The sequence below is a fragment of the Notechis scutatus genome, chromosome 3 (genome assembly GCF_049901735.1).
Source record: "Notechis scutatus isolate UNSWTSFEM ecotype Mainland chromosome 3, rNotScu1.2, whole genome shotgun sequence".
NCBI classification, from domain to species: domain Eukaryota; kingdom Metazoa; phylum Chordata; class Lepidosauria; order Squamata; family Elapidae; genus Notechis; species Notechis scutatus.
In genome coordinates, this window is record NC_142011.1 from 174,002,438 (window position 1) to 174,016,041 (window position 13,604).

Consider the following 13,604-nt stretch of genomic DNA (forward strand, 5'->3'; position numbering starts at 1 on the left):
GGAAGGGGAACGGCCAGTAAGAGGAGAAAGGTGGCGGGATACTGGAGAGGTTGGCGAGGGAGGAGGAGCTACTGGCGGGCTCAAGCTCAAGGGCTGCTGGGAATGCGAGTCCTTGCCTCATCGAGGGCTAGAGAAAACGAGAGTTCTCACCTGTTTCCAGCGGGCAGCATATTGCGTTAGCGAATGTGCTATTTTTCTTTTTTCTTTTTTTTCCACACAGTTTCAAAAGAAAAAGGTGAGGCACATTTTCGGCTTATTTTCGGATTGGCCTCTTGTTGGCTGTACAAGCAGAACCGCTCAATTTTAAAGTATGCTTTCTCAATAAACGCTAATTTTTATCAGGGAGGATACAAAAGTTTTACCAATCTGAAACAAGTTTAAAAATCCGACAAATGGAAAGAAAAGCAAGCCTCCTTCGAGCCGGAATCGAACCAGCGACCTAAGGATTCCCGTGCGACATTCCGCCTCTACAGTCCTCCGCTCTACCAGCTGAGCTATCGAAGGGGTCTGGAATGTGCCTCTTAATGCCTGGCATACAGATGTGCGTTGCCAATAATGACGTTGAGGGTAAAGTTTTAAAATAAGGCCACGGATACAGCTTTATCTTTAATCCCCATTCTGTGGTACCTGAAAATATAGTTCCGGACGATAAGTATGTATCGACCCTATAATGTTTTCAACTTTTCAATTCCAACTTAACGCTGATCAACCATTGAACGCGACGAGATTTGCTTTCCAGCGAGCGTACCACCCTAAATCTTGGCATATAACGCTGAAATAAATATCCCTGGCTTAGTTCACCCTTTTCGCGCTCAAGACTGGGGGCAAAACAAAGCAACCTCAGATAAAGCAGTCGATTTGGCTATTTGTTTCAAAACTGTGTGGCACAATTCCCAGATCCATAATATACATTTTAAAGAAGACCCGTTTTCTTGTCTTTCTAAAAGTAGATATATAAAACAAAAGGAGTCTTTTCGAATAAAAAACCCTATGTCTGGTTTTCGTTGTTATTTAGGAACAAATAAAGACAATTGACATACACTGCATACTATCTAAAGAAGAAGAAGAAAATTCACCAGTTGAAAATTATTGCTTTTTCTAAACCTATATTTAGAAACCCGGTTATCGTTGAGATGTGATTGAGCAGTTGCAATATTTCTAATACGGAGCATAGCTTTTTTTAAAATATACATTTTTCTGAGTTTTAAAAATATCTTCCTATACATGACAGTAAATCTACAATTTTATGTACATTGTAAAAAACGTTGGTTAAGAATTAGGTTCACCAAGCAGGATTGTTACATCAATTTTGAGGCAAAGGGGGAGATGAGATCTCTAACTAGATCAGTGTTATCCACTTTGCTGGTATGCTTTTCTTTTTTAAGGAAGTATGTCAGTGATGCCAAAGTCAACATATATACAATGTTGAGTACAGTAAAGGATCTTTTACACACTCACTAGGTGATGGCCTTGGTGTCTACAAAGAAATTGTTAGAAAAAAAATCTTTGTGAAGTGGCTACACATAATTGATATATATATATTGAATATTATTTGATATTTACCTTTGCTTCCAAAATAGAAAAGTTAGCAGTTCCTTCATTTGCTTGATAGGCCAAGATATACAGTATTTTAATTTGCTAGCCTAATGACACTAATGTCTTTCTATGTCTGAAATTAGATTTGAAAGCTAATTAAGTATTTTAATATTGCAGTATAATACCACTTACAAATACATTATTCTTCAAAGAAAGCATCTGCTATACATATGTGAAATAAAATTAACCACTGAGTACATCTTCCACCAAATAATATGTATTTCTCTAACCGGGGTTTCCGGTTCAATGTGTGAAGGGTGAAGGATGTGTGTTTGTGTTTATTTTCATGGTCGTCATGATGTGCACTGAAGATGGTGTTTGATTTCGTTGTACGAGACGCAATGACAATAAAGTAAACTAAACTAATATGTATAACAGTATCAATTATAAGGAGATAGTCCTTGACTAACCAGAAGTGGGATGAGAATTTCTGTTGTTAAGCAAGGCAGTTAAGTGAGTCAAGTTTACCTTTTTTCCCAGTTAAGCAAATCACTGCAGTTAAGTGAATCACACATTGAGTCCAGTTTTCCCCATTAACTTTGCTTGTTGGAAGTCAGCTGAGATCACAAATAGTGACCATATGACCCCTGGACACTGCAAACATCATAAATACATGTCAATTGCCCCAGTTTTAATGTTGGGACACTGTGATGGTCATTAAGTGCAAGGACCACACAGAAGTGACTTTTTTCAGTGCTTTCGTAACTTTGAAGGATTGCTAAATGAATGGTTAAGTCGAGAACTAACTGTATGTATATTTTTATTTCTTTGTACTTAGGACATACTAAAAAAAATAAAATTTTTAAAAGTAGTATTAAAAAAAAAACTTTCCACCCCCAATTTTCACTAATAAGATGTTATACAATGATAAATAGCCCCTTAGGTCAAGAGCCTATAATGTCTCTTCCATATTCTTCATATGCAGGATGAGGTACTCAGTATATCATTATTACTGAAGGTAGTTAAATTTAAGATCAGCCAAGTATTCTATGGGTGGAGATAATCTAGAAGTTCTTTAGATACATTTCTCCAAGTTCAAAAAAGAAAAGCAGGATATACATCTATGAACAAATCCACAGGCCCATTGTTTCTGAATAGTTATTCTAATCCACCCAACTTCTTTATGTATACTTCTATGCTCTCCAATCTATAATGTATATGAATTTAAAATAATACATGTGATTGTATTGTCCAATTAACAAATTTCCAAATTAAAACGTCCCTAAATAACTGGCATTCTGAAACATAGAAACAGCTGAACAGCTACTTAGGTGTAAAGTTTGAAAGAGATGCAGTTCTATTTAACAAAGGGATGCCACTGGCATTATTACTCCCATTCCCCTATACAAAGAAATTTGCCTTGATGAAAGACATGGAAAGTTGACCTATAATAATCACCTCAGTAACAGTAACTTGATACAAGGACTAGGAAAAAATTGTTTGGCTTCGATTTTTAATATTGCAATCAAAGAAAATTCAAAATACTGTACAGTAAAATGTAATATAATACACTGTTATAATACACTATTATTACATTACAAATTAAAAAAAAATTAGTACAGCAATCACAAATAAAATTCAAATGTGCTGAATGGCCAGCATTGTGAACATGGTATCATTACTACTCTAGTTTAATTCAATATGTAAAGCACTTGCAATTTTAAAAGATATCCTAAATATATACAGTGTTAATGCTTAATATACATTTTTTTAGAAATCCAATTACTTCCAAAAGTGCACTCTTTTCTGGCAATAATCCTGAATAAAATAAAATCTAAAAATATCAGTTACAGTTCAATATTTTGCTACAATCATGGGGGCAAAGCAAGAATTCTGACAAAGAATTTTAAATGCAGCATCTTAAAATATAAAAGACTATGAGATATCAATAAAATTATTGGAAGAAATATTTTTGAATACACAAGTCCAGCTATCAGGCTACTGATGAAGTTCTAACAACCAGCATATCAAAATTATCTAAAAGAAAAACCAGTATAGATTGAGATCTTATGTGTTGTACACTGAGCTGAATATGGAGGAACAATCATCAAAACACTTTGCTGTATCATAATTAAATTCTTTTCTGATGGAAAAAAATAGTCACTTTGATCTTCAAAAAGAATGAAAGTATAACAATGCTCTGTGTTTTTTACTAGAACAGTGAATAGAAAGCATACCTCAGGAAATCCTATATCTTATTTCATATAACATACTGTTATTTTCAACCGACTAGAATTTTTTTTTAAAGTTGCAGAAGAAAAATAGAACATAAGAAATACTTTGTATTTTTTTAAATCAGAATCTTTTGTTACTTTTTTTTCTCTTGTAAATAATGAGGTACAAATCTTCGAAAGTTAAGGAAGAGATAGTCCAGCACATAGGATATTATTTTTAATTGCACATGGTCTATGTTTAAGTTTCCATTAAATACAGAACTGTAACAGGGGGATATAATGTATCATAAAATACATTTACATCTAAATTAAAACCTGCAAAATGCCTTAATGCCAGCAATTTCTAAAATGTATTTTATTTTTATTTGCATTTTTTCATCTGGTAACACAGAGGCTATTCTCTTAGTAAACCAGTACACTGAATACTGCCAAGCTTCTGTTGTACTAATATTTATATTATTTACAGAGAAAATTGGTTTGCTATTTAATAACAAATTTGTTTAACCTGAAAGGAACTGCAGTCTGACTTCAAAAAAGTCATGATCTTCCAATTATCAAACTGGATACCATTCCCTTCAAGAAAATTGTGATACAGTTATAGTTATGCTACTTATTTCTTAAGGAAATTCAGTTCAGACATCATTACTATTTCTTTTGCCAGATCCAACATTTTTCTCCATTAATTTTTGTATTTGATTAAATTATGAAACAGGCAATACTACTGCAAGTTATATGAACTTAAGCTTACTGAAATTCAGCAGTTTAGCTGCAACAAGATGCTATTAGTCAATGGTTTTGAGCATATATTTGCGCACCTTAGTCTCATTAACTTTGATAAGGATCAGCCTACACTTTGTGTGCACAGTTGTAATATTAAACCTTAATATGTAATGTTTACCAAGCATTTACAGATGCAGCAGAAAAATTCACATAGCTCCTAAGTCTTTAATAGTTAATTTTTTAAAATTGGGCGCTTCAAAAATTTGTCGTCACACAAAGGAAAAGATACAAAAATGAAGAATGTATTCTCTGCCTAGAAAAAAAATAAGAGTATTCCCTAAAGAAAAGTTTCTATGGAAAGGATATTTAACTTAGTCAAACCAAGCAGATTAAAATTAAAAAGCTAATTGTACCTCTTCAGCTTCATAACTTATTCTATTCATACATGAAGTTTCAGTAAATGATACTGATCGCATTCTGTTTATTCCCTAGAATCATTATTCTATTTCTTCATTACCAAAAGTGACTAAACTGTCAAGCCATTTTAACAATTTATATCCAAATCAATAAAAAATAGCCATTGTTTTTATTCAGAGTCCTAGAAATGTAAGCTCTATGGAAACGCTAACATTGCCAAAAAGTATTTTCTTCACAACAGCCCTAGCACCATAACTCCAAGCATTATATGACAGAAGCCAGATTTTTTTTTAAAGGGCATCCAATGTTGATGTCCTGTTGCTCAGAAAAAGTGTTGCTTTCTTGTTTATATCAGCCAGCTTATTCTCGTTACGTGCTAGTTTTGAAATTCATTATGGACTTAGCCTATGACAGAAATTCTTGTCACTCTATGAATCCCTTATGAATGCACAACTGGTTTCTTGGTGTCATAGCTACTTGGCTGTGTATTTGCTAGCAGTTTGTAGTTGTTTTCTGATTATACAGGCATCTTATTCGGTATGGCCTGATCAATTTTAAAACTGTATATTAACATATTTTAGTTCTTGAAGAGCAAAATTATATATTTTAAAATACCCATTCATGAAAGTGTGGTTTGAAGGCTTTCTACACAAATAGTGCAATAGAAGATAAAATCTTGAGGATTTTATGATAAAAGACAAATGGTATATGAATGGATAAGATATTCAGGTGAACTGAGGCAACTGTATCTCTAAGTAACTTTCCCACATAAAAAAATAAGCCTTCCCTTCTTGAGGGTATTTAATCATAGCATTCCTTAGTAATTTTGTGTGATTGTAACTGCAAAAAGTTTAAACATACTTTAAGAGTACAAACATTTATATTATAAACTTATAGACAGAAAAAAGTCATATGTGCCCAAGCACTGGATTCAATAACTATGAACTTAAGATTTATTTCCTATACTTTTCTATATTGTCTTTCACCCTTTCAAGTTTATTTTTATCAGATGTAGTAGTAATAATGCACATAAATAGAAATATGCAAAGAGGCAAAAAGTGCAACATTAGTATCAACATAAACCTCTGCTTTTACTGAAGCAAAAAGTGTCTCTTTCTTAAAAAGTAGATCTGGTGAACATGCTGCTTAAAGTGGATCCAGTTTAATTAAAGTGGTGTATACAATAAAAGCTTTATGTCCTAGGCTTAAGAAATTTAAAAGGAGTTATTAATTCACTGAGAAACCCGTGATGAAAGTTCTGTTAAATTTGATTAATCCAACATAGGAAGCATTAATAGGGATCACAAATAATCAACGCCTACTTGTAAAATATTCCTGAATCAAATTCTTATTATTCTGTTCTTAAAATGCTTGCATTTTATTGACTTTGATTATGTAAAAACATAATATAGCACTTTAGCAACTCAAAACAAAACATACTACCACTTGCCAATAAAGCAAGGAATTATAGCTCAGACATCTTTATTTTATGTTTCTTATATACGACCTTCCATATCTTCCTTTACAATTTTAAAGAACTATCAGTAAATGTACTTCAGCATTTTGAGTTATCTAACAGATATAAATTTGATTTCAAATGTTAAGTATAAGCAAATGTTGTTTAATGAAATATGGACCAGTATCTGACAAACAAGTGCATTGTCAGGTTTTATTTTCACATATCAAACTGAAAAAATATCTTAATGGTTTCATAAGGGCTGGAGGATTAAGACTTTAATGGAATTAAAACAACTACAGCAGATTTTTTTTCCTCAGTGCTTGTTCTAATAACTAATATACAGGTAATGAGAGCCAACCTGGCAGCAGAATGTCAAAATAAAAGTTACTGTCTATCACACACTTACTATCATGCAATGAGTAACATATAATCTTTGAAACATACAAGATTCAATGACTAAATTAATGTGGTCCAGCCAACAAACTACATTTGCACAGTAATCTATTGTTGATATTGTTGATAAACTTTTCATGAATGATCCATTGGCTCAGTTGTATTAGTGATTTCTCCATCTTGGCTATCCATCTCTTCAGCCTCTTCAACAGAATTTCCTTTTTGGGCTTTTGATCTTGTGGAGAATGTTGCTGCCAATGCATTTGACATGTTACTATCAGTTATTTCTGTATTCAAATGACCACTGCCACTTGATAAAGTAAATGATTCAGTTAAACTCATTTGAGGGCTCTTTGTTTTAACTGATGAACTTGTTGCCTCTAATTTCCTTTGAGAAAAATCGTTGGTTGCCAATTGCTCTGTATTTTGATCTCGCAGATGTCTATCCATTGATGCTTGAATTGAAGAAACCATTTCCTGCAATTTTTTCCGCTGTGCCTCAATTAAATTAGGATCAAGTTGTCTACTATCTCTCATTGTTCCTACTCCAGGAGCTATCCGTATAAGTTCACTATTTCCCGAATCACCTGTGTACATGGAAGGGTCCAATTTAGCAGAATTGATACTGAAATCTGTACCTGTGTTTTGCTTTCTTCCAAGTGGGGTTTCCCTAACTTTTGGATGAAGCTGCTGGCTACTGGCTCCACTGCCTAGAGAATGGCCTTTTCCTTGAAATGCAGTTACATTGTGGAGTTGCTCCGATTTCTTTTTAACTACTCCACCGCTACCTAATTTTAGCAATCCATGTGAAGGACTTGCTTCCCTGCTTCTTGAAGAAGCCTCTGCTCGTACTTGATTTAGTGCCTCTTTAACCAAGTCTTCCACATCAGAACCTACAGGGAAATGACCAGCAGCATCCACACAAAGTTCCAATCTATCTTCTGTTGCATTGTATACAAAGGTCTTGCCTGGCAAGTGTGGAAAAGTACAGTGTTCACCATCAGCCAGACCTGCAAGAGTAAGAAAAATGCAATGACTTTTAAGAAAGCTTATAAAATCGTGAAATATAAAAAAGTATTATTTATATACCCCAAATACATTCAAAACATACAAAATGAAAAAGAAGACTGGCTAAATAAGATTCAATGCCCCAGTGAAATGTGCATGTGGATTTTGCTTTTTAATGTTCATTGACCGGGAAATTTTGTATAGCCATAACAAGACTATATAAAAATATATACTTGAGTTAAATACTGTTTTATCTTTTTCCTAGTGGTATTTACTTTTTCAGAAAGAACACAATGATAGTCTAAACTTCAGTGAAGAATGTGTGATAGACAATAACAATATGCAATATTGAAAATAGAAAATTTTAATTAAATTCTGTCCATTAAATAAAGGTGAAGATTATAAAAATAAAACATCTAAAATGGATTCTTCATTCATTTTTTCTGAGCAGTAGAAAAGAAAGTCGGAAAGTCATGAGGGAGGAAAGTATCGGGGAAATCCAGCTCTAGCACCAAATTCAGTTCCTGTTCTTCCCTTATAAAATTGGGGGGCAAATATATTTATGGGATGGGAACCAATATGGCTAAGGAAAGCAGACAATATTATCTTGCAGCTTATGCCATCTTGCACATTATATGCCATTATAGAGACATATGTCTGTCTCACCTTAGCAATAGCAGAAGTGACAGACAGGTGAATCCTATTACCAAATCATATCAGCACATCAAGTTTTCAGATCCTTAAGTTTTACAATACATTTATCTTCCATTTTAATTCTATCACAATGTCCTTTTCAGTTCTTGACTTGAATTCATTTTTCAGATTTTAGTTCTAGATCAAGAACTTCAGCATACAGATAATTAGACATATCAGTCTAAGGTAGTCAACACCAAAGTGTTAAATATATAAAGTACAGCATGGTGGAAAAGATACATTAACATAAAATTAGAAAGTATACCCATTGTTTTCTTCATTATATTGTAGAATACACCACCCTGCTGGAACAAATGAGGAAGCCCCTTTGCATAAGACCAAACATCTTCCCCTGTGAATACAAAATAAAAATTAGTTCAAGAAACAGAACACAGATAAATTTTTCAGTTATACCATGTTTTCTAAAAATCAGGATGATGTGCCCTCTTAATTCTTTATAAAAAAAAAAGTGACACTAGAAATCGTGTCTTACACTGTATTTTAACGGCAAGTTCCTTTGAAAACCCTGCAAGAAGGAAGATATAAATATTTCAAATTAATGCATGATGCAGATATGTAAAGAATTCCACTTCTAAATATCTTGATTAGGCACATGCCCTCTTGGTGTTTCCTCTGAGATCTGGATGGACTCTACTCTGTTGTTCTTCAGAACAAGTCTGAAACCTAGTTCTTCACTGAGGCATTTGGCAAGGAAAATAAGACCTTTTACTTCATCCCATCTGGTCTGTTTCACCTGTCTCCTTTTGATTTTATTGCAATTTTTTTATTTAGTTGCAAACTGCCCAGGCTTGTCAAACATCATCCAGAAGTACAGTCCAGCTAAATTTCAGCATGGTTCAGAGAGAGGACAGAACGTTCTGTTGTTCTGCAGAACACTCCATTCTCTATCAGTGAACTTTGCAAATCCCAACACTCTATATGCACACTAGGACTGCAACCATAGTGCCACTTCTTGAAGGATCATGGCTGCTATATCCTACTGAAGGTTCAGTACAGCTATTTCAGCAGCCTTCCAGGCATGCCCAGAAGGCATCTGTAACAAGACCAGAAATTCTATCAGAAGTATCTTTTGTACGTTAAGAGATTACCTTGAAGTGCTTATGTGTCTGTCTCAAAGTTAGCAGATCAGCAGAAAATAGTTCACTTTGTCTACTAGAGCAGGGGTCGCCAACCTTTTGGACTTCAGGGACAACCAAACTCATAATTTTAGATCCCAGGGACCACTAACTGGTTCCGTGGGCGTGGCCTAATTTGTGGGTGTGGCTTGGTGGTCATGTGACTGGCTGGGCATGGCTTGTATGTAAATATTATATTTATATAAATATTGAATTTTTTATTTAAAAAAAGAGCAACTTTTACCCAAAATCAGGCAAAGCAGGCAGGCAGATTGAGTTGCTTACAGAATCACAGATTCATTCAGAGATCTATCTGCCATTGGCTAGCTCAGTCTGTCACATAAAATTTGCTTGCAAGCAAACTCACAAAATTAACTCACAACACACCATGTGAATATTGATTTTTTTTAATAAAAAAGAGCAACTTTTACCCCAAATCAGGCAAAGCAGGCAGATTGAGTTGCTCACAGAATCATTCAGTGATCTATCTATCTGCCATCGGCTAGCTCAGTCTCTCAAATTTGCTTGCCGTGAGTCTGCACTGAATTTGCTTGCAAGCAAACCTTCAGTCCAGTTCGGCTGTGCTTAAAAGGAGAGCAGAAGATCTAAAGACTAGCTAGAAAGCAAGAAATCCAACCATTTCCTGCTTCCTAGCTAATCTAAATCTCCCAGCACAGAAGAACAGATGGTCGGAAAAAGGAAAAATAGCAATTTAGCAGGCAAGTTTGCCGGGTAAGTAGTGAGTGGGCAGGGAGGGTTCCCACGGGCCATGTGGGCAGTGCAGCCTTGTGTTTCTGCACAGCCTGGATTAATTACTTTGGGGGGTACTCTGGGGGTGAGATTTCTCTGCAGCCCACCAAAATTTTCTCACGGCCCACCAGTGGGCTGCAGCCCATCGGTTGGTGACCACTGTACTAGAGCTACAGGTTAGATAAGGAAATCAAGAAACATCCCAGAAGAGAATGGCAAATCACTAACAAGTTTTATTAAAAAGCATAAGCTTCCACAGCTTATGAAGGACTAACTATAGACTCCCCTCCTACAATGTCAGGCAATTCAAGAAATCTGTCAGAATGTATAAACATCTGGAGATGAACCATTGTAATACCATATGTACTTGAAAGGGATATGATTCTGAATTTGAAACAATCCTCTCATTCCTCCAAAAATATTAAACAGAAGTTATTTTCCTGTCTCTATATTCCATTCAGCCTCGATCTAAGATGACCTCTTATATTATTTTTCAGATACATATGAAACATTTTCACATTTGTAAGAGGAGATACTTATGATTAATCCAGGAAATAACCCTTGATAAAAAGGTCACAGTAATCCCTTCCATTACTAGGATATTCCCAATCCAATCTGGAGTGAAAACCAGATCAAGGGCATGCCTTACCATTTCTGTGGCACAATTATATTCCACTTTAAGAAAATCTCTCTTGCCTTTTTCTTAGTTGATGCATACAAGGAGACAGTTTCTGCTTTTGAACCATTTTCTGTTTTGTCCAAACTTTAATAAATTAGCATTACTTGAAACTAAACTAAATAATGGTTTGATAACACGATTTGTAATAATCCAATTTTAATAATCCAAAATTTAGATGTAATTGATCAATGTTGTTAGTTTGAATAATGAATAATAAGAATAATAAGTCCTTCTCATAAATAAAGAATAGAGAGAGCATACAAAATTGAGTTTTGTACAAGGCATTTACTTATGCTATGATTTGTAATATTTGAGTCAGGTCACTCCAAAATAGATAATTCAGTATAACATACACCAGTCTGATACCTTCAGATGCGTTAGACCCAACATAGGTAATTAAATAAATAAATAAATAAATAAAGATTTCCAATTCTGACAGAAATAAACCAGTTGGAAAAAGACTATCATAGTTCATTCTTTTTCATACATAGTCACATGCATACAGCCACACATATATTAGTTGCACACTTATTTATCTTCCTCTGTCCATTTTTTCTGTCATATATCAAAGCATTGCAATTTATGTTAACCCAGTTTTCAGACTTTTTGTTTCTCACTTATCCATTTAGAGACATTAGGATAAGGAAGAAAGATTAGATATTTAGAATAAGGAAGGATACCTGAGGGATAATCTTTTTCCAAGGGCCTTTACCCATCCAGTTAGATCCAGCAGAATGGGCATGCTACAGATCCCATCAGCCAAAGAGTATCAGCTGGGAAGATAAGCTTTTTCTGCAGTGCCCCTTTAGAATGGTCCCAACCGTATTAAACTTTTGTAAGACACTCAAACCTGGCTATGTTCCCCTGTCTGGGGTAATGAATATGTTAAGGACCTCATTTCCAGGCTGTATTGCTTACTGGCCAGGTATATTTGTCCTATATATATTTAATCTGAGTGTTTTTAGTGTTTTTATTGTTTTAAAAAGTTTTTAGTATTTTTAACTGTAATATATTTTTTGAATTGTAAGCCTCCCACAGTCATTGGCTGAGATGGACAGCTATAGGAAGGAAGGAAGGAAGGAAGCAAGCAAGCAAGCAAGCAACTTTCTCTTCCTTACATCTTTTCAACTTTTTATTCAAGAGAAAAGATGATTCCAGGAAAAGGATTGAATTTTTATTGAAAATATGTCTCTGGAGATTCTCAGTAATCCAGATAATTGAAAATATGATTTTATTTGAAAGAATAAAATTGTTCTTCTCATACAAGACAGCTTTCAATTAAGCTTTCAATTCATAAGATTACACAATGAAGTTTCACTTTTTTTAAAAAAGTTGCACTGCTTTATTTATATTGCCTGGATTGGAAAATTCATTTCAAATTTCAAAACACAAACAGTATCACAAGGGGAGTACTATAAAAGGAAGTACATTCTTGGAGTTTTCTACAAACCTGAGGCCATTCTAACATTATCCAAAGTTCTTTTTTTTAATTGCAGTAATAGAATGGTTAAGACACATATATCAACCAGCTTTCTTATATGTCATACAACCTGCAACCAGTTATAAGAGCTGCAAAACATTAATCTGTTAGCATCACCATTAATTTAAGTGAAAAGGTTTCCTAAAATATAATTTCTAGTAGATTTGGTCAAATAGCAGATAGTGCTTAATATAACAAATAACTTATGTTAATACATCAACTTTGTGAATATAGAGCAATTTTCAGATTTAAATGCATATTTTAAGAACACTAATTCCCCATGGAGTTTAATTCCCTATAAAAAAGTATAAACCATAAATATGTCCCATGTTGTACAATGAACAATGTACAATATACATTATTATACTTTAAATAATCTGAGATAAAATTTGTGCTGAATATATCAGAAAGCACTTCAACACCTCACATGAGCATTAGATCAGTGCTTCATAAGAAGCATTCAAGAAAAAACTGAAATAAAATGGTTTTTATCTAAATTTGCAACTAATAGTTTTGCAAAGTTTCATTAAGACACAGTCCTTCTCTAAAAATAATTATTTCAATAAGTTCAATCAATACAGGATTGCCACATTACTTAATATTAAAATGCTCCTAACTTATAGTAACCGGTGTGGTAAAAGACAGAAGTGTTTTTATTATTACTAAAGAATTTATCTGGACACTGTACATTTCTAGCTGTGCAAATATGTTTATACTTATACTTTATACTTATAAAGAAGGAGATTAGCATTGACTTACCCATAAATGTTGCAAGAAGACACAAAGAGTACATTTCCTTGTCTATTTGCTCTTGAAGTTCCTTGGAAGAAATTCTGCTAGTAACAGCAATATCATCATGCTTCACAACATGAGCCGAATGTACTGAACTAGCCTGGTTACTATCTTCCTTCCCTTTAAGAATCTCTATGGTTATTCTATCTCCATGTAGCAGAGGAACAGGTTCATTTTCTTGCCCTTCTTTAGGTGGCAGCAGCTCCTTGGGAGGAAAGCCAAAGCGAATACATTGCAAATGTGGAGGAATATTAAATTCTCTAGCTATGCTTTCCTGCAATTCTAGAAATGTTGTAGTGGATTTCAA

At 34.1% G+C, this 13,604-nt stretch overlaps 1 protein-coding gene and 1 non-coding gene across 2 annotated transcripts in view; both read right to left on the minus strand.

The window, feature by feature from the left end:
• Positions 1–411: 411 nt before the first annotated feature.
• Positions 412–504, minus strand: TRNAY-GUA (transfer RNA tyrosine (anticodon GUA)). The gene is made up of 2 exons: positions 468–504; positions 412–447 (listed from the first exon to the last, which is right to left on the minus strand). It is a non-coding gene; the product is annotated as a tRNA-Tyr (tRNA).
• A 2,528-nt stretch (positions 505–3,032) lies between these two features.
• Positions 3,033–13,604, minus strand: part of VCPIP1 (valosin containing protein interacting protein 1) — a 13,157-nt gene continuing 2,585 nt past the window's right edge. The window contains exons 1-3 of the mRNA XM_026691935.2: positions 13,265–13,604; positions 8,726–8,812; positions 3,033–7,769 (exon numbers count right to left, since the gene is read on the minus strand). The exon at positions 13,265–13,604 is cut by the window's right edge and continues 2,585 nt beyond it. Coding sequence (XP_026547720.2) covers positions 6,895–7,769; positions 8,726–8,812; positions 13,265–13,604 — 1,302 coding nt within the window. The 3' untranslated portion in view covers positions 3,033–6,894. The remainder of the gene's footprint in view (positions 7,770–8,725; positions 8,813–13,264) is intronic.